Source organism: Psittacula echo (assembly GCF_963264785.1).
Source record: "Psittacula echo genome assembly, chromosome: 7".
Lineage (NCBI taxonomy): Eukaryota > Metazoa > Chordata > Aves > Psittaciformes > Psittacidae > Psittacula > Psittacula echo.
Genome location: NC_137740.1, coordinates 39,145,829 through 39,173,650, shown reverse-complemented (window position 1 = coordinate 39,173,650; position 27,822 = coordinate 39,145,829). Strand labels below are relative to the sequence as shown.

At 38.1% G+C, this 27,822-nt stretch overlaps 1 protein-coding gene across 1 annotated transcript in view; it reads left to right on the top strand.

The window, feature by feature from the left end:
* Positions 1–1,235: 1,235 nt before the first annotated feature.
* MME (membrane metalloendopeptidase) overlaps positions 1,236–27,822 on the top strand; it is a gene marked incomplete at both ends in the record, with an annotated part of 42,354 nt that continues 15,767 nt past the window's right edge. Inside the window, 16 exons of the mRNA XM_080623605.1 lie at positions 1,236–1,395; positions 2,816–2,851; positions 8,249–8,410; positions 9,773–9,853; positions 10,464–10,559; positions 10,665–10,783; positions 11,752–11,817; positions 14,427–14,561; positions 16,928–17,029; positions 19,682–19,818; positions 19,918–20,011; positions 21,665–21,793; positions 22,641–22,739; positions 23,322–23,402; positions 24,377–24,480; positions 26,471–26,529. Coding sequence (XP_080479731.1) covers positions 1,236–1,395; positions 2,816–2,851; positions 8,249–8,410; positions 9,773–9,853; positions 10,464–10,559; positions 10,665–10,783; positions 11,752–11,817; positions 14,427–14,561; positions 16,928–17,029; positions 19,682–19,818; positions 19,918–20,011; positions 21,665–21,793; positions 22,641–22,739; positions 23,322–23,402; positions 24,377–24,480; positions 26,471–26,529 — 1,660 coding nt within the window. The remainder of the gene's footprint in view (positions 1,396–2,815; positions 2,852–8,248; positions 8,411–9,772; positions 9,854–10,463; positions 10,560–10,664; positions 10,784–11,751; positions 11,818–14,426; positions 14,562–16,927; positions 17,030–19,681; positions 19,819–19,917; positions 20,012–21,664; positions 21,794–22,640; positions 22,740–23,321; positions 23,403–24,376; positions 24,481–26,470; positions 26,530–27,822) is intronic.

Here is a 27,822-nt window from a genome sequence, read left to right as displayed (position 1 = left end):
AAAACCAGTTTAAAATAATCAAGTTCAAGTCTTAGACTTGAATGGATGCAGAAGCTGAGCAGGGTTCCCTTACTGCTGTTACGGCGATTTACTGACTGGGGAAGGAAGGGTGTCATGAATGCAAGAGAACATGAATGCCCTGACTTGCAGTGCTGGTTGACCTTCTTGTGGGGTGTCTGGTGAATGCAGATGTTGCCATTATTTATTCCAGTGGACTTCTGTTCTTCCCCATTGAATGAAAAGGGTATGCACTCTTATCTGTGGATGTAAAGATCCTCAGGAAATGCCGTGAATAGAAACTGTTGAGTTTTCATTGTGAAATACTGAAAAATACATTGCTGTATGTATTAGGGATTTGAATCTCTGTCAGCAGAAGAAGGTCTGACCCTAAATGAGTGCGAGCAGCTGAAGGGAGAGCACAGAACTGTAGGACAGCAGTACTGCAAACGGTGGCTAAGTTACCTCTAAAGAGTGTCAGAAACACAATCCCAAAATCTGTGGCATACACATTCCAGGAGTGAGCATGAGTCCATTCGCACTCCTGCCAGTTCTGCATGTATGTGTTGTAGCTACTCCTAATTGACAGTGTTCTAAGCTCAAAAGAGAGGCTTGGTCATGCTTCTTTAAAAATTACTGTGAAGACTCACTGTCTTCTGTGTGAATTTGACAAGCTCCCAGCAGAGCCTCTCTTTTTTTTTTTCTCTTTACTGTTTTTAGAGACAGCTACAGAGCTGTAGTCAAGAATTGCTTGCATAATGTTTTAAGGAATGACAGCTAAGCACAATGGCATATTTTGACCTTTGGCATTAGATAAGTAATTAGCAGATTAAGTTAATTTTTATTCAAGCAGGGAGACTTGCTTTCTGCTTGCTTGTGAACTCCTGGACCATCATACACGACCAAACCACACGGGTAAGTTTTAAAAATAGATTTTGGGTTGTTTGCCTTCCTTTTCTATTTGCTGGCCTCTTCATGCAAAGGAAGACCACTCTTCTGTTTTCTTTAAGTGACAAGCAGCACGTGGCATGTACGTGTTGTGTGCATGTGTGCATGCACGTGAGAGGAGGAGAGAATTTTTAATTTCATGACTGACATTCTAGTAGTGTTACACATAATTTGAAAACTCACCTAGAAAACATCTTTGTTATTGTGCAGTTGGGAAGCCAGTTTCAAGACCTACAACTTTGTGTAAGTTCTCCAGTGACATTTCCCTTTTCCTTTTCAGACGCTGGGTTATGGGCAAGTCAGAAAGCCAGATGGATATAACTGAAATGAATACTCCAAAACCAAAGAAGAAACTGCGATGGAGTGGCCTGGAAATAGGGCTATCTGTTGTAGTGATCCTGCTAGCTATTGTAGCGATCACAATGATAGTTCTATATGCAACATACGATGGTGAGTACACATAAACTCTCTTTGAATGTATAAATATGTAAGAATATAGAAGTATGTTGAGAAATTACAAAAAAACCCACCCCAGAATCCAGTTGTTAGTATATAGTAAGAAAACCCCTTAAGTTACACTATTTTAAAAGGTTGTATTAGAAAAGACTGTGTTGTGTGGTGTATATACAGCTGCAGTACATAAACCGTTCAGAAAATAAAATAACAAGGTCAGCTCAGTATTTTTTGCTTGATAACAGAAAACTGTGTCTTATCCAGTGTATAAAATTAGATGATTAATAGCTGTTACATCATAACCAGATTTCATATGTATGTCACTAGACAGTAGTATCTGACTACTGACACAAGTATCTGAAATGTAAAGCTGCATCCACACTTACTATAGCTGGACACTGACACAAAACTGCTTCTTTCCGACAGGGACCCTTTAAATTCATTGGTTCACATAAAGTTCTGGTGAACACAAAAAATCTGCTTGTTCTGACTCAGCAATACTGTTTGTAATTAATACTTCAGTAAGCAAAAAGCTCTACAAAATACAACACTGCTGAAGAAAACCAAACTGCAGTGTGTCCTCCATATTCCTGTATATGTACGAAAATCCTGGTTTTTTATTCAACAGGCTACTGCAGGAAGGACACTCAGTGAGTGTAGCCATACTAAGTTTTGTGATTCAACAGCCATACCAAAATATTAAAAAGTAATTCCATTCAGGGGTAAATATCTTTCCCTGACAATTTTTGTGAAAGATAATACATAGAAGATAAAATTTCCATTTGGGGTCAAACAAGATGTTTCCTTAGATTGGAAATTAAATGCTTTGTTTCAGTTTAAAGTACTTGATAATTTTGCTTAAACTTTTTATTACAGTTTAGTTCAATTATGGAATGGAAAATACCATTCTGAAATGAAAAATAAAAAAGTTTTACTTCTAAAGTCTCAAAAGGAAACATTTTCATTTCCTGAACCCTGTATTTTGTTTAAAAGACTTCAAAGTGAATGTCTCAGAATTTTCATATATTTCATCTGGAATCTTCTTGTCATTGCAAGGTATTGCTAAATTCAGACTGACTTTGCAGCTGTCTTTCAGTCCCTAAATTTCTTCTTTGTTATAAAAACAGCATTTTGCCCATCTCTACTTGATTGATAGGACATTTTCCTATGATGACTACAAAAAATCCGCATTATGAGTGACTAACACTGAATGACCCTAAAGGGATGAAGATGAAAGGTATTTTTAGAGCCTGATCCTATAAATATTCACTTGCTGAGTGTAAGGTGTCCATTCATCTTTATCTTACTGTACCCTGCAATTAAATGCAATTCCAAAGTGACTGTCAATGAATACAGTATTTACAGACTACGCTGACATTAAGTAAAAAGTTAAGAATATGATTGTATTCTCTTTTAGATGGGGTTTGCAAGACATCAGACTGTATAAAGTCAGGTAAGAATGAAAATGTTTGCATGCTTGCAAGCAAAAGCATATGTAATCTAAGTACAGTTCTGAGGAATCTGAGGTACACACCACCTCATGGGAGGCTTCCAAAAGGCTTTGATTAGTAGGCCCCATTTATATTTGCAGACTCACCAGAAACAGCATAGAAAGGTCATTTTACTGGTTCACTTCCTTCTGTGGGACTGCTTATTTTAGGCCTCGTTTTAGAGTAGCCAAAGTAGGTAGGGTGGTTGCCGCACACCCCAGTCCTGCTAGAGTCACCCACTGGTGAGGCCACAAGGCAGTCCATTATCTCAGTAGCTGCATGTTGTTGTAGCACTATCCGAGTATCTTACAGGATTTATTTATCTCTATTACTGTCCTTTAGGTACCCTTCCAAGGTGCTTTCCTGACAGCATGAAAGCTCATGCTGTGGTTTGAAAAAATACCAAATTAGTTATCTACTTGATTTCTTTTAATCTCTGAAGATGCTAATTTTCAGCTAAATAGAGATATCAAGTTCAGCTTGACTTTGTAATGATGAAAAGCAGTAGAAAAAAGGTCAAGCAGTAGAAGGTTTGAAGAAAGGAGGAATAATGCAAACTGAAGATCTAGCAAGAAGTGACTCAATGGATTAAGCAGAACAGTTTTTTATGCTTCCATTAGAAGACTTAACAGCATGCAAATATTTAAGGGAATAAATAACCATTCTTACTGAATCTTAGAGTCTCAACACAGAAGTAAAATTGTGAAAGGATTACAGTAAGAACATTGATGGGGGAAAATGGCAGACTTACAACATTATGTAACAGCATGAAGAAGAGGCATTTTTAAAAACTATAAAGTGCCTCAGTTCAACAGAGGTAATAATGAAATATAGAATGAGAAAAAAAGGGTAGATAGACTGAAACATCCCTGAAACAGAAATTGTACAATGTGGTTCTAATGTCATAATTTCTTTTACTTTTTCATTAAGTACAGCTTTATTTTATTCACACATTTATCTCATTTACTCACCATCATCTGTTCTTTATTCTACACATTGTCTAGTTCAAACACTGAAAGAATTAAGTCCTAAAAAATGGCGAGAATTCACTCTCAAAACATGTAAAATGCCAGGGTAATGCTATCGCTCTGTCCTATGGAAGTGTTTTCTACTGGCAGGAAAACGAGCTCATTGACATCATAGAGCTTTTTTGTAATCCACATTCTGCTGTCCCTACATAGGACACAACAACTGATCCACTGCAAACAGGGGGACTACTCTTGTGAGTAAATACCATGATGTGTGCAATAACTGCACACTCCAGCCTGGAACACACAAAATTTACAACTGTGCAAAAGATAGCTTTTATATTTTATCAGGTGTTAATATTTGATATTTCCATACTATCCTGTAAGAGTCCTGGGAGGCAGTCAGTGAATCTGATGAAATTATAATCTTTATAATTAAGTTTTAGCTGTAGGGCTATAGTTCAAATAAGATCTAAACAGATGCAAAAGCAATGACGTCGAGGTGGAACACTTACTTCTGACCACATTATGAAGTGTAGCATCAGTATGCGTTTCTGCCTAGCAAGGGTCAATTACCAGATGCAGCTAAAAATCTGTGTGGTCTATGGGACTATTGTAGCAATGAAACCTCACCATGCAGGAAGCAGTTAAGATCAGGGAGCCCCCATTCGAGGTTTGGATGGGCTAGCCATTACAGAACTGTCAGTTCCAAATACTGCATCTGTTTGTAAATGATTTAGAATGGATAGCTCTAAGCAAAGTTGTGAGTGACTAGTTTGAATTTAAAATTGTTATGGATTAACTGAGCCAGGATTTCCATGTCCCACCATGGTGTTACGGATTTAAGGCAGAAATCTCTATAGAAGTGTTTGGTCTTTTCCACACTTACATATCCATTAAATGAAATATAGTCAGATTATGAAAAGGGGTTGGTAGGGATCTAATCACCTAGAAGACTTGTTCGATAGGCGGTTTCTAGACTGAGCAAGTTCTCAGCTTCAGAAGCAGCATGTAGTGAATCAGAAGCCCAGAATGGTTAGCTGGCTTCTGCTCAGGCCTTCAGTGCTCCAAGAGCATCAAGAATAGTTTAAAAAGCTGGTCAGAATTATATAATTTAGCAACAAAATAAACTAATATTTTAAAATGCAATGTACAGTCCTTAAACCAGACAAACTGTATTAATGTTGTTTAATAATAATCTTACTGTGATTAATCTACAGGTTTAACATTACTTCAAATCAGGGTTTTGTAACAGTTTGAACTTTAGTTTGGCAGCTTCTTGCGCACCATGTAGGATAACATATAGGAAAAGTTAAACAGACAGATGCAGACAGAAAGCCAGAAGTATTAACTCTGGAAAATTTATTGTGGTCTTTCAAGAAATATAATTAGGAATAGACATTGAGAGAAATGGTAGTGCCTTACACCAGAGCTGACTAGTACTATGCCAGTTTTTTTGCCATGAATTTCAAAATTTTGCCATAGGTACAAGCCACTGAAAAAGTATAAAGTGAAGACACGGACAGAATTTATAGAACATTTAATAGAACAGCTTCAAATAAATGACCAGAAGAAAAAATGTAATGAAAATTCAAATGGTTATACACAGGGTAAAACATCAGTAACTGTGTGATAATGTTATCAGGGTTTGTGGAATCTATTGCAGTGCAGCATGTGAAGGTACCACGTAATTTGTACATGTGAACGTTTCCTGAATAAGCTGACATACTCTCAGCTAATTTTCCTGAGCTCAGACAGCACAGGTTGATGAGAATAGGAAACTTTGATCTCTCTCACATCAGTTTCACCTAGGTAAGCATATTGTGTTTCTTTCATATCCTCCCCTGGTCACTGGTTGTTATGTCAGCTTATATTACTTTATTAGTAAGCTACTACAGCAACTACTGGCAATCAGGAGTAGTACAATAAAATTAATCATTAAAAGTAATTAAACTCTACATTCTTCAGTGACAGGAAATGGAATAAACAAGTGAGAAGAGAAATAAACCCAGACACTGGTTCATCAAAGCAATACTGAGGACTAATGGAAAGTGCACCATGTGTTTTCTGTATTTGTATATGTATTAATTAATCTGTATTAGAATGAAAATAACAAAATATTCATCAGTCTCACACTTATTATTTCCAGAGCAAAAATGTCTCAGTGCATACAGCCATGAACTTACCATAAATCTTCTTTGGGCATAAGTATCAATTTATAAATTAACTCATGACACGTTTAGGATTCTGCCCAGCATAATTAGTCCCACTGACTTTGCAGAAACGCTTCATGTGTCGTTGTTTCTGGGCTTGGCGGGTAACAAAACAGTATTTCATTGATTTTAGTATATCCATGGTATCAGCCAAGTAATGAATGGTTATCTTGGGGTCCAGACAAGCAAATTACACTCTTGAGGAGAATATCCTTCAGGAGAACACTTTATACATGTATTTTGCATGAAGCCCTAAGTGAAAGACTACAGTTCCCATATCTGTGTTCTTTCTGTTATGTTTGCAGTATTTAAACATCAAGTGTTGATAAAAGTTGGTTAGCTAATATTAGCTAGCCTGGACCTTAAAGCAGAAAAGTAATGATAGACAATTCTTTTTGTGCAACAGTAGTAGGCAAGGAAGATTAAACAGATGCTGACTACAGATAGAGCAACCTAATTCCACACTTAAAGCAAGGCTTGATATTGGATAGGCTGTTAATAATTTCTCAGATTTATACAAAGTGTGGAGTTCTCCTGGGTTTTGTTTTGGTTTTTGGTTGGGCTTGTTTGTTTTTTTTGCAAAAGTGACAAGACAATGGATAAGAGCCAATTTTCTCGGTGTCAGAAGATTTCTCTATCTTACCATCACTTTTGGCAGAGCTGACATGCTGCTCTCAATGAGCCAGCTGTGATGCCCAGTCCTGGCTATTGAAGTCTTTTGTTGCCAGACTAACACATGCCAGGATAATCCAAGGGATAGTGTCACCCTTCAGATGCTGCTCTAGCCTAGCAGAGAGATTTGTAAAGATATCCTTAAAACAGAAGATATTAGTAATAATCAGCAAATAGATGGAACTAAGACAGGAATAAAGTGCACCACTCCAAACATTCCCCTTCTAGGACAAACTAGGGGAACAGACAAATAGAGACTTTGCAGCTTTGGTTCCTTCAAATTCAAGTCAGCCTTCCATTGACTTCAGAAGTAAAAGAATCAGATGCTGGGCAGTGTACCTATTTCTGCAGTGTTTTGTATACTACTTAAGCAGTCTAAAATTGAAAATGCATGTGTTCATAGATTTTTCCATCTTCCAATACTGGAACATTGTAATACCATCAGATATTGGCCTAAAAATATAACACTGTTAAGCCAGTGGAACATCACAAGAAAAATGGGGGGGAGGGGGGGACACACAAGTCAGCACAAATACTATAGACTGTCTATCCACCTCTCATTTCCACCAGCAGGAGAGACATGGAAAACATTGAAAGTACTGGAGAAATAACTATAAATACTTGACTCACCCACGTGGGAGTAATGAACACTTCAAATCACAGGTCTCACCATTTACTAAAAATAATGTCTGAAAAATAGGAAGGATATTCAGTATCCTGGGAAATTCAGAGGTATCACTAGCTCTTGCTTGTCTCCTAGCACCTCTCCTTTCTGTGAGAGACTTTGTGTTAGCGTACTAGTGGTGAAGGCAGTCTAGGTGGAAGAGGAATACCAGAAAGAAAAAGCACAGAAGGTTTCTGAACAGCAGCTGGGAAACTGTCATCAAGGAATCAGATTTCACTAGAAAATCCCATGTTGCGATCAGTCTTTGAAAAGCCACTTCAAGAGGGTCAGCAGGGATAGCAAGAGGCTGTGTCAGTTTGGAGCAGGTCTAAAATATCACTGTAGATTCAGAAAAGCATTAATAGGAAAACTTTCCTGACAAGAACTTAAATGGTACAACAAAGTCATTATTTTATTGAAATAGACTGGATTAGCTGAGCCTACATCATTCTTAATTTATTAAATCCCATTACAGTGGATACTTAACCTCTGGTATGTCTTATGCTTTTCACCACACTTCAATACAAAGAAGTGTAAGTTAGTAAATGAAACATCTTACGTTTTATATAAAACTGAGCACTCACTCACAGGGAGGAGGAACATTAGGCAGTTTACCCATCAGTAAACAAACGCAACAGCCAAGTATATAAGTTGTAGGCAGTGAAGGAATAATAATTCATTGTTTACTGACTAGTACTTTGTTTGGTCTAGAACACTCGAGTAGGCTTGAGCCTATTCTAAACTAAAGGAAATATATTTATTACTTCCCTCTTAAGAGAAAACAAGTGCATTCATTTATTTTCTCTAAAAATCCTTTATGCCTTGATTTGTCTCATATTACAGCAGCCCGAATCCTTGAGAACATGGACATGACTGCAGAGCCTTGTAATGATTTTTACCAATATGCCTGTGGAGGATGGCTTAAGAGGAACGTCATTCCAGAAACCAGCTCCCGTTATAGTAACTTTGACATTTTAAGAGACGAACTAGAAGTTGTTTTAAAAGGTCAGTGGAGTGTATGTTTGTGGCCTATATAAAGTTTCTTCTTTGGCTTACACATTATCCTAATAACATGTGGTTGTCTAGCAAAGCTTAAAATACTACCAAATATTTCATCTTCTTTGTGTTCAGTTCAGGACAAATCTACCACAAACTGTTTGCTTGGGGAATGCTCTGGAAGTTCTGCTGTTGTGTCTGACACCAGAGTGGGGCTGACCAGACCTGACCTTTCTGGTATCTGCTCTGTGTGCTCATCTGAATATTGTAACAACTGAAATCCCTATCATTACCCTCATGCACTAACAACAGCCACCAAGCTAGGTGGAGAAGAAAGAGGTCTGCCTGTGTCCAAGTTAGCTGAAATGCTGGAGCTGCTCTCTGAGCAGCCCTGTGTCCTGCATATCTATATTCCATCAGCTAAATCCTAAAGAGCAGGCAAATAGTTTTCTACCTGGTCACGTCATAAAGTTACAAACATTCCTTTTTCCACAAAATGTTATAGTGTCAAATTGTCTGTATTGGCCCTTTTCAGACTAAAATAACAGAGTCAAAGAAGTCAGTTTATACCCATGAAACATTCTCCAAACCACTCTCTCCAGACTGGATATCCTTTTCTACTTTGCCTATCTTTTGGTTTTGCCAGGTTTGCAGTTTATGGATGCCACAGTGTTCCTCAGGCTTCAGCTTCTGTGGAGCAAAGCAGTTGTAAAGTCATAAGTGGAGTAATGGTAAAGTAGTGGCAAAAGTGAGCTGCCCCACCAGGAAGGGCAAGCCAGGACCTGACCATGACCCAGGGCAGGCAGGGATAGAGACCTCACAGACAAGGGGCTCAGGTGAGCACCCAGATGAGGCTTCTTACGGCTCTTCCCTACAGTTTTGCTGTTTTAACAGAAGTACAATCCACAGTCACACAACTGCACCATACCAAAGCAGACCTTGAACACAAACAGCTAAACTCCTGGCTGCAGTGAAGAGAGCAGATTATAATTACAGGAAAAGATGCCTACAGCCTGGTCAGTGCAGTTGGAGCATGTTGGTACACTTAGGGCCCTGACAGCAATTCTCTTCACACAATAGCTTTGTCACCTAAAAACTGTCCCTGAAAAGTCAGAGCATTTTTATTTTGCCTGGGGTGATCCACAGGGTATCTACCTGACTCCTTTATGCGCAACATTTTAACACAGACCGATAAAACTGCAAGGCATATAATCTCCAGAGCTTTTTTCCTTCAGCTTCCCTGGAATTTGAGATTAACATGGAGTACTCATCACCCACCCTCTGGTCCTCAGGATGGTATGCACTATGGTTCCTCCAGAATCTTTCCAGTAAAGATCAGATATTAAGATGTATTTGCTGTCTGTGTTTCAGATGTCCTTGACACACCAAGCACCAATGATATAATAGCAGTGCAGAAGGCAAAAACTCTGTACAGATCATGCATAAATGAAAGTAAGTGTCTCCTGAATTTACTGCACATAGAATATATAAATACCATCCAAAGAATTCCATCTTCACAGTCAGCTATGCCTATAGTCTCCTAGCTCCTTTTTTCAGAAATTCTTCCTGAAAACTAAAATGTATCCATTCTATAGGGTCGAGTAAGAACGTCAATAGTAAAATTATTATTGTATCTCCTGGTTTACTAGCTTTTATATTTTAGGTGAGATTACATTAGTCTTCAGTTACCAGTTTGCTGCAGATATTTAAACTAATCCTTTCAGAAAATGTGAGTTAGCTTCTTTAGTACAAATTATCAGGGAAGAGGTGCAAAATAACTGGCATACCAGGCTTCTAGAAAGAGAGGGAGCTCATTTATTTCAAGAATTTGAGGTAGATGCTGCCACTAGAACGAGGAGCAGAAAACAGTTAGGATTTGCATGTACTGTTTGACTGAAATGTTTTTTAAATTATATGTTAAAGCTCAGTCATACATCAGAGCATACTCCTATTGTGGTGATTGGGAAGACATATCTAAGCTTTATTTTCTGAACTCAGTATAACAGTATAACATTTGTGTGTTTTAAAATGTCATGGTAACTCATTTTATTTTCTCCAAAAGCTACCATCGATAGCAGAGGTGGAACACCTTTAATAAGTTTATTACCAGATATATCTGACTGGCCTGTAGCAACAACCAACTGGGAATCTTCCTATGGTAAGATGATGTGTGGTTTACTACTTTTCAGTTAAAATCTCTAATTGATTGTACTTTTCATGGCTTATCAAAAATAGAGATTGAGTGTACCTTTCATTTGCTTAGGTACTGCTTGGACAGCTGAGACAGCTATTGCACAGCTGAACTCCAGATATGGAAAAAAGGTCCTTATTAATTTTTTCGTTGGCACAGATGATAAAAATTCCACAGCGTATATCATTCATGTAAGTCTCCCTGGGTGGCACTGCCTTCTTGATCATAAAAGTGCAGCAAAACAACTAGAAGCATAGACATAGATGTTAATCAGGAGAAGCATCAGTGATTTGAATTTTAGCAGAGTAAGTTGTAGATAATTCTGAATCTATGTAGTTTTCAATTATAGTTTCACAGTGCACTGTTCATTCTCAGAGTAAATCTCTCTATTCTGTACACTCATACACTTATTCTCAGTGAAATGAGAATAACAGAGACATACACAGACATTCAGACACAATTTATGTGTACACTGGACAGAAGAGAGACATGATCTACTTGCATATACATGCGAGCAAATAAATAAACATGATTTCCTTACTAATTAGTTCTGGCAGAAGGCTCTGTCACTGAAAACCCAGGCTATGGTCCCAGTGGCAGAAAGCCCACACTGGGGTCTGTGTTTTCAAAAGGTATTAAGATACCAAAGTACTAACTGGACCTGCAGTCAGGTGGCACAGGTAAGAAAGTGGCTGTGGACATTTTCATAAGGAGTATGCCTGTAAATGCATGATGATCCCTGGAAACGGAAAATCCAGAGGAAGACAGTGTTACATATGGTGAATCCTTGCCAGCTACTCCTGAGATGCAACAGTTACAAGAGCAAAGGTCTAATCTTTCTTATCAGTGGGGTAGATAGATCTTTGACTACTTCGCATGTACAAATTTCAAAGATCCAGTAACTGCCTTCCTTGCCTGTGGACTGTTTTGTCTTCTGTACATACCCTGCTTCACACTGGTTATGTATAGGATACATTGTTCAGCAACAGGAAAAAAAAAGAGACTAAAAAGAAAGACAAAAAGTATAAGGAGAGTGAAAAGAATTAAAGGTGGGCATCAGGACGAGAGAAGCACCATCGACCTGTAATTGACAAAAGGACAGCACAATGCAACACCATTTTGTTCTTAAGCACTTTTTAATTTTCATTTCAATTTATAGATCGATCAGCCTGGGCTTGGCCTGCCTTCTCGAGACTACTATGAATGCACTGGTGCATACAGAGAGGTAAGATGAAGCTGATAGATCATTGCCTAAATTTCAGAAGTTTTAGGCTGTATTTTTAAGGCAGACATATTCTCAAGAGTGGGGATAAACAAAAAGCAGGAACAGTCCTTCCCCAAAGAGACTCCAGTGCTACCCCTGGGAGACATAACTGGGAGAACTGGGGAAACTGGAATTGGAAGGTAATAACAACAAACATTTAAACAAGGTTGATCTGCAGCTGAAAGCAGCATGTGTGACAGAGTGGAGAAAGAAATTGTAACATAGGCAAATGCATAAAGGAAAGAGAGCCAAAAGGTAAATGAAAAGGATAGAGAGAAATGAGATTTAAGAGCAAGTAGAAATAAGCTAGCTAAGAATGGGAGTCTAACAAGTGTCCTGAAGTTGAGGTGTTATAATATTATGCTATAAATGTTAGTGACAATAATATGCCGTAAATAAAGTAGTAGCTTTTCCATGCAATTCCTGTAAGATTATGCAAGTCAGAACAGGAACAGCTCCTTGACCTCTTTTAGAACCTTTTGGAAGGAAATAAACATGAAACAATTTAGCTTCTGCCAGGCTTCACAGCTCAATCAAAAGGTACCTTGTGTTAAGATATGAGTGCTTATGGATTACCCCTGTTTTGTCACTACAAAAAGCAACTGTGTATCCCCCATTTCTAATCCTGGATGTGCTGGAGAGCTGAAGTATATGCATTTGCTGAAGTCATGTAGCTGAAGCTGCCACCACAGTAACATTTAATTAGCCAGTTTTCTTCTGTGTAATTAAATGAAGAAGTGACGAGAAAGCATGGAAAACATTTTGGGGTTGTAGGTATTTTGTTGACATGCTAATAGTTAATATTCTAATACTGATTACATTTAATTACAGATCATATGCTAGTAAAGAGGAGGAAGTATTTCACAAAAAAACAACCAAATTTATCTCTAAAGGGCAGATTCATAATATTCTTAAAAGCATGCATACTTCACACAAGAGACGTTCCCCCTCAAAATCCCTGCACTCTGACAGCACCCCTTTCTTGGCTCTGTTTCCTGCTGTCTCACTCTACTCTTTGAGCTGTACATAGAAAACAAGATACCTGCCTCCTGCACTTTACACTCTGGCTTTGTCAGGAATTCCCACCACAAAGCTACAAGGCAATCTGTGAACAAGGTATTTTAAAAATCTTTTCCTAAGATTTCTTTTTCTCCTCCTCTCATACAGGAGTTATGCTGATGTGTAAGTTCCCACTAAAATATCTGAGAGTATTTGCACAGTCCATCTGAAAAAAACAAGCTGACTTGTTTTTTTGTTAGCTGACCATATAATGTTCTGCACTTCAGGCCAAAAATAAAGTCCATTGATTGGTACCTGAAGATCTCTGCTGACTTACTAGTTTGGAGTAATGTCTGTATTGCATTTTTATGAATTGTATTTGGGTATTTTAAAATGGTATTAACAAGCTTGGAATGCACTCTCTTTCAGTGGTTTCATGGGCTTTTCTCTTTCTGGTAAAATAATCTTGATTAAAAATAGCAAGAGTTCAGTCCTTCAGAGTGCTGTGAGTCTCATGGCTTTTTGAAGTCTGCTATCAGTACTTTTCATGAGCTGCTTAGAGTTTTCCAGCACACAACCTGTTGTAGCATGGCACTTCTGTCAGGTAGGGGAGGCTGACAGGAGGTGGATGGCAAGGAAGGTTCTTATCAGAATGGCTGTACAAACATAGTATGCATTATAGGGGTGCATCCTACTGCTTTAGAAGCTGAACGTACCAAAATATTTCTATTAATAAAGTTGATGACATGCACACCTTACTAATCCTAGGTTTAACACTTTTAGTAGATTATGCTATTTAGGATAAAATAGATTTATTGATAGCTAATCTAACATCTATTTGCATTTAAAAAGCATGTTGAAAACAGTATTTGACATAAAAATGAGTGTGACTTATCAAAGATGTATTAGAATGATATTAAGTTCCATTTAATGTAATGAGATCTATAGATATTGGTCAGCATAGCATTTAAGAGAATGTACTTCCATATTTACATTCTTATCCTTGGTGAATTCTTTAATGTTAAATACAATGTATACTATATGGTCTCTAGTGTATCTAGCTATACCAAATTTAGATACAGCAAAAGGATTTCTAAGTGTTCCAAGAAGCAACAGAGGAGGTACAGTGCTTCTGACAGTAATTTTCCCACAACACTAATTCAACACAGTCCATTAGAATTTCTCTCAGTTTTATGTTTCTGGGAACACTGCTCTTTGGAAGTGGTATTTTTGGAAGTTGTAATTAAAGAGAGCTGGAAAAAACATGGGTGATGGTTTAAATACGGATGTAGAAATGTCTCATTTTAAGTAATGAAAACACAGTGCAGTAGTTGAGAGTGTTTAGCTTTGAACAGTGCTACAAATTGTACAGCGATTTTCCATGAGGGAGTTTTTGAAGTTCATTTCTATTTGTGATCTAACAGTTTTTCAGAATGAATTACTATTAAACTGTTTGAGAAAGGGATGAAGAATTGTAGTTCATAAAAATGGAGATGAAACCTTAAAGATAATCCAGGCATGCTATACTTTGAAGTTGTTTGTCTTTAAAAGGCTTGTATTTTTTCCTGCAGGCATGTTCCGCCTATGTTGATTTCATGATTTCTGTAACTAAACTAGTCCTACAAGAAAGAAATATTTCTTTCAATGAGACTGATATTTCTGAACAAATGAAAAGAGTTATGGACCTGGAGAAAGAGATTGCCAATGTAAGAAAAACATTTTTAAAGTTTCCTTTAAATAACTGACTTTTTTCTTAATACCTAAGAAAGCTCACTGTAAACTGAGTTGTTCAGTTACTTGCTAATGTTATTTTATGGGACCAAAAATGTATGGGGCCTGGAGCACCTAAGAGGAACGCATAACAAGACAGACATGCCTTCTATGAGCAAGGGAAAATATTTGAGTTAGCTGTTTTCCAAATAGCCAAATGTTTTATCCTAATCTGTTCACAGAAGCCCTTCAAGAAAAGAGAGAGCAAGAGAGAGACAGGCTTGGCTTCTGTTTAGTCTGTTTTAGAAAGTGAGTTTTGGGAGATGCTTTCAGGCCTCTTCTCCCTTTGTCCTGTTTTCTCCGTGGGCTGTTTGATTATGAAAGCAGAAGATTCCTAACCCTTGGCCTGCCATGCAACACAAAGTAATGTTTGTCCTGCACAAGCTGCTCCACAATGCTGATTGTTCCAAGTGCATTTTTAATCAAACACTGTTCTCCATGAAAGTATGGCTTGGAGAAGTAGCTGGAATTTGAACTTGCGTGGAGAAAAACAAATGGAAATTCAAGCATTCATGAGCAAAAATGTGGCTTATAATTATTGTTTCAGAAGGAGCTGAAGCTGAGGATGACCGCAAAACATGCAAATTTTCTAGCTTCAGCTATTTTTGAAGTTACACTTACAGTAAGGGCATGAGTTTGGTGGAGGAAGATCTTCCTCCCCCATTTGTATAAGCTAAAACCACCTGATTTTGGTTGTCTTCACCTTTTCCTGAGAAACACACCTCTGGGCTTAGATCAGAGATGGAATATTATTACAAGAAAAGGAGTTAACTGGAGAAAGATTTAAAGGGGTATGAGAAAGGAAACCACAACTGAAAGGTCTTCACAGCAGTTGCTGCCAATATGGAGTACAGTTGGTAGTGGGTAAGCTGCTACTTTCTCAGGTTTTAACCTCTCTCACTGAAAACTTAGCACCAGCGTGAATGTCACTGGAAGAGAACTGGCACTGGGCTCTTGGGAATTTGCTTAAAAAAGCACAGAAAAAAACTACTGATTGCACAGTAGATAAGGAAAGAGGAAGTGGAAGAAAAACTTTTTTTTTTAGAAAAGGATGGAGACAGATAAAATCTGACGTGGCATGACTAATTTTTCAAAACAGTTTAAATGGGTAAAGTAGTATTCTCACTCCTGAGTCATTTAAGAGTACTTGAGGCAGTAGTGATGGAGGTTCTCCCATGAATTACTGTCATGGATCACAGTATCACTCTTCTCCTGTAGTTGTTACTGTACCTGCATTTTCTCTCTTTGCCATGAAAATAGTGGAGTTTAAGAGTGGGATAGAGTATGAGGGGTGCAAGTGCTGATGCTGTTACAAGGTACTTCTGCATGATCATAAGGGTACAAAAAAGGATAAAAGAATGCACTTCAGAAACCTGCAGAAACATCCTAGTAAGGGACACACTTGTGCTTGAGGAAAAGAACCTAAAGATATCCAAGAGAGTATTCAGAGACCAAGGGAGTAGTTAACATTAGGTGCTGATTTTGTCTCCTCTCAGTCTACTTTGTCTACACCTTGTTTCCAGAGACCTCCCTGTGACACTTGCTGTGTAGAGATGCCAGTGATTAACTTGCCTCATAAAGCAGCACCAGAGTCACAGGTTTCTGGGGTCAGGCAGTTTTACTGTATGTAAGAAATGGCCCTAATACAATCCTGCCATTAAAGTGTTTTTAACACACTGGTGTAAAACCACATTGCCTAAACTAATAAAAAGCTCATTTATGACTCCATTTCTAGAAAGTGGTTCCAGAAAGAACCTATCAGAGAGCACCTGCATCCTGATGAGAACACTCACACTGCATTCCTACCATTGCACACTGGTCTCCCTATACTCAATAAATACATCTGTTTTGTTCCTTTCTCCCAAGATTTTGCACTTCACATCATCTCATGAATGTCATTCTTATGTTGAGTGTATCCAATGGGAACAGTGCCTGCTCAGTGCTGAGTGGTGTGGGTTTATGTTCCAATGAGTGTTCCTGCACAGCCTGAGCTGTTGATGTTCTAATGCAAAATAAATCCAAAAAGTAAAGCTCCGTTGTACTGTCACAAATTTAGCTCATTTAATCTGCCCTTTTATAAAATTTTTATCTATAAAATGCTATCCATATTTACACAGGTACTTTAAGTTACTTTTAAGGTACTTTAAAGGTACTTAAGGCATTTTTAAGGTACTTTACAGTTAATGCAAATTTACAGTAATGTATTCATAGCCAGAAATACTTTCTTTTTACTTCCACCTGCCAAAATTCATGTGAATTGACTCAATGTACTCAGTCATCTTCTCATTATTATCTCTGATAGGCAACAACAAAGTCTGAAGACAGGAACGATCCACTTCTGCTGTACAATAAAATGACCTTGGCACAACTCCAAAACAATTTCTCCTTGGAAATCAATCATAAGGTGGGTGATCAATAATCTGTTATTTAACCTCTAATTTCTGACTGATGAACAGTGAAGCCTGACAGTTTTTTCTTTTAAAGACATTTCTTTCTTGAGTTGAGACATTTGAAATTAACAGGATCCCTGACATGTACACTGTCTTACCTAAACACCTGATGACATTAAACTGTATGTAAAAGACAGTGCTTCTGTTCCCACTGTTTCTCCTAACTTGAAGGCAGATTTTGCCCTTTGCTTCAACATTAAAAAATTGAAAAGGACAAAGGAGAAAAAAAACCACATCATGAGTTTGATTTACCCTCAGGGATTCAGGATGGTAGATCTTGCAAAACTGGCACATACAGAACCCCTGCTGGAAACCAGGAGAGTATTCTTTGCAGAGTACAAATGAATTCCCTTCCTACAATTACCACAGCAGCTCCAGAGGGCCTGGTATAAAAGTTAAGACTGTAGTCACTGATTGATCTAAATATTTTGTATTGTGACTATTCAGGCCCTCTCTATTTATCCAGAGCTGCACATTCAGAACAAAAAGTCCTGTTTTCCCAAAGCAAGCACAAAGGGGCCTAGGAAGTCACGGCTATGAATCAGGAAAATCCTCCCCATTCCTCCCACTGTAGCTCCCTCAGGCAGACTCAGCTCCGCCTTTTCTCTTACCCTGAGCCATGCGCTGTTTGTGCAGTATAACCTTTAACTCATGGCACCACAAAGTCCAGCTAAAGAACAGCCAAAGATCTGATAACACAGGTGCTTCTTCTCAGTAACATTACATCTTACTAGACATGTATATTTTTTATCATAAATTACTTTTGTGATAGGACAACAGGGAGTGCTTTACCAAAGAGTAGATTTGGATTAGATATTAGGAAGAAATTCTTTCCTGTGAGGGTGGTGACACACTGGCACAGGGTGCCCAGAGAAGTTGTGGCTGCACAGCCCTGGCAGTGTTCAAGGCCAGGCTGGATGGGGCTTTGAGCAACCTGGTCTACGGGAAGGTGTCCCTGCTCTTGGCAGGAAGGCTGGAACTATATGGTCTTCAAGGTCCCTCCCAACCCATACTATTCCACAGTTCTGTGTTTCTACTTCAGTCCCTTGCACAACTGGCAAATAGGTTAACTAATGTGTCACATGGAAGCACTCCGGTCTGACAGGCAGGACTGCATTACTGAGTATTTTGAGGCCAGTAAGGTACTATGAAATACTATTATTCCTACCACAGTTTCATAATAACTGCTGTTTTAATTGACTTTAAATTCTTCAAGTTTAAATTATGTGACAGTTCACTTCTGCCTAGCTTAATTTGTTTCATAATTTACTTTCTCTTCAGGTCTCAGCTGAACAGCTACCATTACAGTAATGTCAGAAACTAATTTCTCTTGTCACAGAATAGTATTGCCCTGTTTATTTTTAGCTCCTTGGGGGTGCTGCAGATCAGCAATAATCATCTGTCTAAATTTATCCAAAACCACTCAAAAGACACATGATGGAAGTTGGTAGCATTGTTGTAATGGTCTAAGGATAGAACAGCAATTATCCCTAAGATTAGCTTGAAGTTTGCTGCTTCACTTTCAGACCTCAAGTGATCCTAGCCCTGAAAGCTTACCCACTTTCCTCAGCTACAGCAGTTTGTCTGATGAAAAATGTTGCCTCCTTCAATAAAACTTTCCTCTTAAAAGATACAGACTGGGAAAAATGAGCGCCATTCTGTATTCTCCAGTCCATTCTTTCACCCATCTGCTGTCTGAGGCACATGGTATTGCTAACCAAAGACTTCTGAAAGAGACATTATTTTTATCAGCAAACAAGTAAGAGTTTCTGGTAGAGAGTGCCCACACACTCAAATAATGCTAGATGGACACTACAGAATGAAAAAGAAACGAATTTTCATAGGTCATGAAAGTTAATGTGAGCCTCTTGCAAAGGTCAATACCAGCACAAAGAAAATGGGGGATTAGGACCAGAGAGGCAGAAAACTAACAAGAACCCCAAGCCTTGTCTGGCATTTGTCTGTCAGAGCATCCTGCAGGCTGACCCACTATTCAATCAGTTCCTTCTCCAGTATCTAGTACTGTGGCATGCAGAGGAACATTCATTATAGATAGTGGATTTAGCGTGTCTGATTTAAAGCTTATTAAAATAAACCCTTTTGTGGACTTCAGTATACTTTTGAACAAGTCCTTACCGTATGCTTCAGAATGAATTGTCAAGTATGCCACGAATCTTATTGTCCCACAGAGATTTACTGTTTACTGTACTCAGAATGGGGCTGTTACTCATGCTTTGATTTAAAAGTTCTTAGCCAAACACAGCAAAAATGCAACTGAAAATTTTACTTAAAATACCATTTCTGCTTTTCCAGCCCATAAAGAAAGGGTCATAACATTTTTAATTAATTAGGTTGAAATAAAAGCATTGTCTCAATCCTTTCTACTAAATAACACCCTATTTTTAATACCATTTTAGAGCACAGAGGGTACAAATTAGTTCAATTATTATTATGATGACTCCAATTTCAGGTAGCGAAGCTATTAGGAAAACCAAACGCAGAGCATTTGTGTTATGCAAACATACTTAAACCGGGAAAAAAACCTCACAGCTAAATGCTGGGGTTTTTATGATTTAACCATGTAATAATGCATATTGATTTTCCAGGTATTCAACTGGTCAAAATTTATAAATGATATAATGTCAACTGTACAAATTAACGTTGAGAACACCGAACATGTCATTGTTTATGATCCAGAATACCTTATCAAGCTGAAGTCTATTCTTAATAAATACACTCCCAGGTAGGTATGTTAGGTATTTATGTAATTTGCATTTTATTTCTAGTAAACTTAAAAAGCCTAAAAGCATTACCAGCTTATTACTGGTGTGTTTTTAAACAGAGACCTTCAAAATTACATGGTCTGGCGATTCATAATGGATCTTGTCAACAGCCTAAGCCGTAACTACAGGGACACAAGGAATGCTTTCCGTAAGGTGAGGAAATCAATCTCACTTTAAGTTGCAAAGATGACTTTTGTGAACCACAAAAGATATTTTTTTAATGTAGTAGTAATATAGAAACTTCATGTATTTTGAATTTTGCACAGAAAAGCTAGATGTGTTTAGATCTTTAGATGAAGATTTATTTAAAGCAAAAAAACCCCTATGTTCCCTATGATGTTGTAGTTGAGAATTTATATCCCATGAGATCAGGGGGTGTAATTTTGCATGCACCAGCCCTGTACATGTACAAATCCAGAGTAATGCACTTTAATTGTGTGTTATTTTTACTAATAAAGCAGGTAAGTTTGTGTTGCTGTAGAAAGCACCACTCTGTTTTTTCTTGTGTACCTCTGGTGACACCAGGCTTAGTTAAAAGAGTCTAGCTCAGGGTTCCTGTCAAATGCAGTGCTGATCTGGGGCCACTCCACCATGGTTGCAAGTAGCCCTCTACCCAAATCATGCTGAGACCAGTGAACTATGAATGACTAAGATGAGCACCAGCAGCACTAAGTGACCTACCAGAATCTTCATTGCATAGTCATTCTAAATTAGGTATTATTTTAATTAAGATCAGTACTGCTAATGTTTATTACTGGTTTGTTTTTTTTTTTAGGTTCTGGGGAAGAGGGGTTCTATTTACTTTTCCTATACAAGCTTTTGCTGTACAAGCAAATGCCTACTTATGCACCCTGTTCATGTGCAGGGAGTATCTAAGAAAGAAATAGATTAAGGATGGACAGATTTTCTAGTCTATCCAGCTATTTGTCAGTAATGACTTACAAAAAGCTCCAGCATCACAGACAGGGGACATGTCTGTGCTGTGTTGTACAGGTAACACACAAAATGGTCTGTTTCAAAAGACCATTCATGTAACTTTAATGCTTTAGAGTGAAAAGAAACATTATTTTCCTAGCAATTCAGGTCAAGGTGTAGCAGTTACAGAGCTTTTAACACCAAAAGTGATTGGTCTGTACTTCTGAAGAGACGGGTAGCTGCTTCATTATGGAATATGAACTTCATTAGAGAATGGGATTTCATAGTTGCCCTCTAATGACACTGCTATATTCCTTGCATTCAGGTGTCATACCATTATATTATCCACTCAGCTTTATCACGTATTTATATGTTAGCATGACAAAATCCTTGCATACCTTCTTGTAGCAACATCACATAGAGTAAATGAGCTTCTACGTTGCAAGCTCCCAAAGGTGGGAGGCTCTGACACAAGCAAGTAGTTGAGTAGAAAACACAATCTTACCACTGCAGAAACGAATTTGCTGCATAAGCACAAAGGCCCTGTCAGAGCTAGAACTGCAATACAGTTCCCTGTAACAGTGAAAGCTTTTTGTCAAGGATTCCTCTTTAACCTCCCCCATTCTTAGCTTTTTGAGTAGTTTTCTTCTCTCTACCTTTCCTGTTTTGGAAGGATAAACAATATTGCTAATGATACTCTTTATTTCCTCAGCTTGTGACATGTTCCCATTACAAAGGGAGTCCACCTACCTGTCATAAATGTGAATTAAATGCATGTATTTAGGGTCAACTATGCTCCTCTGAAACACACATGTGCCTGTCAGTCCCCATTCTCCTTCACCTGATGTGGGTCCAGATGTCACTGTTTTACTTAATGTTGATGTTTCACAGGCACTGTATGGCACAACATCAGAAACTGCTGTTTGGCGTCGTTGCGCAAACTATGTCAATGGCAACATGGAGAATGCAGTGGGACGATTATATGTAGAGGAAGCATTTGCTGGAGACAGTAAACATGTGGTAAAGCTTTTAGCAAACATAGTCTGTGTGCCATCTAAGCGTCACTTAATTGTCACTTTCTGTGCAGTTCTTTACACAGCTGTAGTTACACATTTTATTAAGCTTTTTTATATAGCAAGTCACTCCTGCATTACTCGTCTTGAGCTGGCCTGCTTTCAAAGCAACTGACCACAGCATGAAGTAACACATGAAATAGAACGATTACGTGTTCACACTTGGAGAGGGAAAAGCATCTCCCTGCTCCACTTGTTCTCAGCCAGCTGCAGCCTAAAGCACCACTGGCACGACAGCGCTGGACCATGCACAAGCTAATACACACACCTAAGGAGCAGCACTTACTGAAATGAACAGTCCCTGTCTGTTCTTTGAGTCTGATGCTAGTTTGCATCCTGCCAACACTGGACCAGGGACAGTTGGTTATGTCTGTTTATCTTCAGTCACACAGAAAATTGCTGAAAGTTAATCTGAAGTTAAGCCTTAGTTGACTCTATCACTCCTACTGAAATCCATGCTTAAGATATGCCATTTTTTGTGGTCAACATGTACACAATAATTTGATCAGATGCACAACACTCAGTGGATGAATATCTGTCAGATTTTTTGTAACCTCAATAAATTACACTGCCCTGGGAGTTCATGCCCATTCCCTTTGCTCCCACAGGCTAGACTAAACATACTACTGAGTTTACTGAGTACTAGGAGCTCCAGGTTTTAAGTGTGGCCCATAACAGCACATGCTCAAGCAGTTAGTACAGGAAAAACAAGTCTGTAATAAACAAACTACGACTTTGGAAAAAGAACTGGATCATTATATGTGGATTTGTAACATTCTGATGTTTTTTCCAAGGTCGAGGAAATGATTGCAGATATACGTGATGTTTTTATAAAAACCTTAGATGAGCTCACCTGGATGGATGCAGAAACCAAAACCAAAGCAGAAAAAAAAGTAAGTTCAATCTTAAATATTGGTAATGTTGGCTATCAAACTGAGGTGTGGGTTAAAAAACTTTGTTCAGGACTTCAAACTGTCAGAATTTGGGAACATTTAAATAAATCATTTCATTCCAATGTAGATGAAGGAGTCAGTCTGGATACAGATCCAAACTGAGATAAACTGTACACACTTGTGGAAACTTGTGTGTCTTCCTATAAAGTACTAAAATTAAAAAACACCCAGATATTAATTTTATTTCTATTTTAGATGCTGTCAAATATTTCAGCTATTTTTTTAAACCACTCGTTCAACTCAAAAGTGTAGCTGAAGTATGTTCAGCTGTCCTGTAAACAATTCTATAAGTTCCCTTATAAAGTAAGGAACAAAACATACTTTCTAGAAGTTTCCATTGTTATAATTTACTATAAACTTTACAGTGCTTTCAATGACTAAAAAAATGTAAACAAAAACCTGTGCTTAATTAACATTCTTGAGGTTTCTGCAGTTGCTTCCATATTGCATTTATTATATAATTTATGATGATTTAAAAATCTGTCTGTATTTGCTATGGATATTGAATTATCTTTTCCCTAGGCAAGAGCAATTAGAGAGAGGATTGGTTATCCCGATGAGATCGTGACTGATGATGATAAGCTGAACAGTGAGTACCAGGAGGTAAGTATCCACAATAAGCAATATAATTAGAAAAGGCTCTTAAGAGAAAAAATTGTGTATTTGCCTTCTTAGCCAAGCTGAACTACCTGCATCTGTACAGAGTAACTCTAACGTGTGCTCTGTTGCACAGGTGTAAATAACGATGTAATAACAGCCAGTGTGGTACAGCTGACCCAGTGCAAATGCTGGTATTTGACGATATTTCAAGGGAATGAACAAATTTTAGAGCAATGATGCTAGAATAAAACATGAAGCCAATGGTGGTCAATCAGTATTTATAAATCTGCCACCAACTGATGGAACACTAGTTGAAGTGGATGCAAGTACACATAATTTAGGAACTACCTATTTATCCATGGCTTGGAATCAGTCCCTGAAGTACGATATTGGATGACTTGTGTAATTTAAACTGCATGTGAGCTTTTTCACTGCAAAATGTAACCTCAGTGTTCTTTTACCTCACAGGTTCATTTGTAAGTGTAACTCCATTAATGTGTCTAGTATGTATGTAATCTTCGTGCATAATATGTCTTACAAGTCCAAGTTTTAACTTTGAAAACTACAGACATATAAACAAAGTATGTTTTTTAAAACACCATTTCAGCCTCATTCATGTGTTCTTTCTAAGGCAAAGTTGTGGCTTGCCAAGCTGGTACCTACTGGTTTCAAGCAGGCAGCTCCCAGAGGTTAGGGTCAAACCAGCAAATAAATGCTGAACTCTACTCAACATACATATATAAAGAGGGAATAAAGATCTCTGGAAAAAATTATGTAGCTGCTAACATATATCTAGCTACAGTATCAACTCTGATGTAGCAGAGCACTTCCAACTAAGTTCAAGCTGTAGATCAAAAGATACTCTTAAAAACATGTTGCTTAGCTCATCATGCTTAAGACTAGATTTTCCAGATCCATATGTCTTTTATTACAAATCAGTAACACCACCTCTAAGTACTTTTCCCTTTCTTTTTTAGCTGGACTACAAAGAAGAAGAATACTTTGAAAACATTATTCAAAATTTAGTATTTACCCAGAAGAAAAGGTTGAAAAAGCTTAGAGAAAAGGTGGACAAAGAGGAGTAAGTATTTAAAAACACTGTGTATAGTCTTTCACCCAGTTTCCGTGGGAGCTACTTAAGAGGGTAATTGGTGATGATGTAACGACTTTCCTTCTGCATTTTTTCCTCCATGAGGAGGGCAGGTGAGAGGGCATTGCTCATTTCTCAAAGGCCAGACCTACATTAGTAAGGAGGGCAAAGAAATGGAGAGATGGTGCAGAAGGTTAAGTATTCTGGAGTAGCTCTAGTCTCGTCCCATAGCCCCTAGATTGGATTAAGTAGACTCCTGGAGAGCAGCTTTTTATAAGTTCATCTGAAACATTAAATTAATCCCTGAGAATTTTGCTTCTCTTGCTCAGAGGTTGCATGAGAAAAAAGAAAGGATGATTAAGTGAAGATGAGCAGGAATTTATTCCAGAAATGTATTCCTGCTCTGAATTAAAATATTATATATTACTATATATGGAATGTAGATGTACCAAAAGACTGAGACGGCACATCTCCTAGCTGTCCTGGCTACTCTTCCTGTTTGAACCAAATCAGAAAAATTACTTTGGTCACCATAGGCCATGCTAACTCTGCAGAACTGTTCACTTGAATAAGGCCCGCAGAGCTGGACTTCTTTTGAGGGGAGGCTATCAGAACTAGCTTTGTATGGTCTAAAAAAGGAAAGACTGAGGGAAGGGCTGTTGCTGTCTTCAGCTACATAATGGGAGAAGCCTCACTCTTCTTGGAGTTGCACAGAGATAGGACAAGTGAGAAGAGATACAAGCTTGAACACGTGAATTCTGACTAGATGTTAAGAAAACCTTTTCACCCTGTCACAAAAGACTCAGAAAGGCTGTGAGATCTCCCTGTCTCCATCCTTGGAGATACTGAAACCTTGAATGGACAAGCCACCTTGTTCTCATAAGTGTATATTAATTAGGAGTAACTACTGCAAGTTTAATTACATTCAGTTTACCTACAGTGAGCCTAGAAGTATCAACCACAATTGATAATCCTCTGATAGTTATCATTTATTCTGCAAATTAATTTTCACTTAATCAAGCAATAGCCACTGTTACAATACTTTGCATAGTGTATGACTGGCATATGCAATAGTTATCAAATAGATAATTTCTCATAGAAATTAATTTCACTCAGCACAGAGCCAGGAAACACAACTTCTGCTGTGTAAGGCCCAGCTATTTTATTTTGTAGAGCCATTATCTCATTTTCTCCAACATCTTTTCTGAAATATTATTAAATGTGTACACCAGTGAACCACATCAAAATACTAGCCCTGCTTCTGATTCAAGGAATTCCATTAGGTGATCATTAATGAGAGCCAGTACAATTGTGAAGGGGGTCGGGGGGAAGGGGGGGAAGAGTTAAAGCTTATTATTTCCCCTGTATTAAAGTGGACCCAAAAGCAATGCTGAGAGCCTGTATCAAGGAAAGCAGATGACTATGAATCAAGCCACACCTCTGCCACAAGAGCTCATGATGATCTTTGTCTTTACCTTCATTGCTAAAGAAATTGTGTTAAGGAAAAACGATAATTGCCTCAGATCTGCTACTCCTAATGCACTGGTATTTGAGATAGCTGGATGTGTGACAATGATAGGTGACACAGAAATCCTTTTAAGTAAGTAGTCTTAAAATAAGTTGCATTATCCCCACATGTTTATATACCCTTGTAACCTCAAGTTCTGTGTTTCGGTTTCTTTATTTGGGAAATTTTGCCTGGACAATGCTGCAGTGTGAGTGGAAATAGAAACAAAAACTAAGTTATCATTGTTTATCAGTTTGAATAACAAAGGGAAAGGGCTACAGAAATGATTAGGGGACTGGAGTGTCTGACATACAACAAGAGGCCAAGCGCACTGGGGTGTTGGACTTGACAATCTCCAGTTCGGACCTCCGTTATTCTTTGATTCTGTTACTCAGTTTCTGGGTTTGGTCCAGTAATCATTAACTCTGCCACTAAAAACTGAAATTCTAACATTTATTCTTCTGTTGTTACTAGGTGGATAAGTGGAGCTGCTGTTGTCAATGCCTTTTATTCAGCAAGTCGAAATCAGATAGGTAAGGCTTACCAGCTTACTAACTGCATACAGATTTAATGTATTTATTTATGCATTAATGTATAAATAATGTATGTATTTTTAAAATCAGGAAGTGAAACAATCTTAATACAGGTGTTGCAGAGTAGCTTCAGTGCAGCAAAATTGGAGGTTTCATTCATAGTGTTTTCATCTCCTCATGTTTTGAATTGTCTTGGTGCAGAACAAGGCCAGAGGCTTGAGATTCAGCCATGCAAACAATAGCAGTGTGGATTAGTGAGATTAACAATCAAGTAAATTTGGTGGGCCCAGTCTTTTCAAGGGATGAAGAGGGAGTATGGCACCACTTTTACCTGGCTAATGGAAAAGTCACAGAGCTTCCTGCCATAGAGTACACATGGCTTCCATTCCTTATAGCCCCTTCACAGCCTCTTTGTACAAGCTTCTTCAGTATGGCTTTGGAATAATGCTGAATTTCATCCTGCTGGTTAATAAATACACTAGTTCATTGGCTGAACTGCTCAGAATCCTGTGACGTTTCACATGACAAGCCAGAATTACACTTTGCTTTCCGTAAAGGTAATTGCAGAGCGTGAGACTAGTCTAAAACAACTCATATTATCAAGGCAACAAATGTTCTGCCTTTGATGATGAAGTAACACTGAATTATTAGTGCAAAACCCAGCTTATTCTCAGTTTTTATTTCCTCATTTCTAGCAGTTTCCCATATGTAGCTGTAAGATCCAGTGCTCAGCAGACAAGACTCCAGTGATCAGCTTCACGTAAGCTGTGCTGAGCAAACTTTGTCCCATGTGGCAGGAGACCAAGAGCTCACGAGTCACTCACTGCTTCTGGAGCACATGGTCACTAGTCCAGAGCTGCTTCAAGTCCTAGGCATACAGAGAGCCTACATGGCTCTGTCACCACCTTCTTTATGTAAAAATAATCATGACAATTGGAATAAAATATTGGGCTCAAGAAACAAGCATTTCCCAAAAGTCAGAATTTACTCACCACTTCAAGAACTAATTAGGAACCACAGCATATCAGAGCTCCATACCAGTATTACTTTAAGTAGTCCCATTTAAATTGCAAGTCTTAACTCTTAGCTATCATAAATGCAAAGTCCTGACATACACTCTTACAAGAAATATGGCTTGAGAAAAGTTTAAGGAATTTTCAGGCATCCTTAATTGCTGTTTTTAAGATTTAAAGTCTGCCAGATGACTTCAAGTTCGCTGCTGATGTGGCATTTAATTCTGCTTCTTCTGTACTGGAAAAATAAAAATGAAAACCTGGTAGATTAAACCAAGGA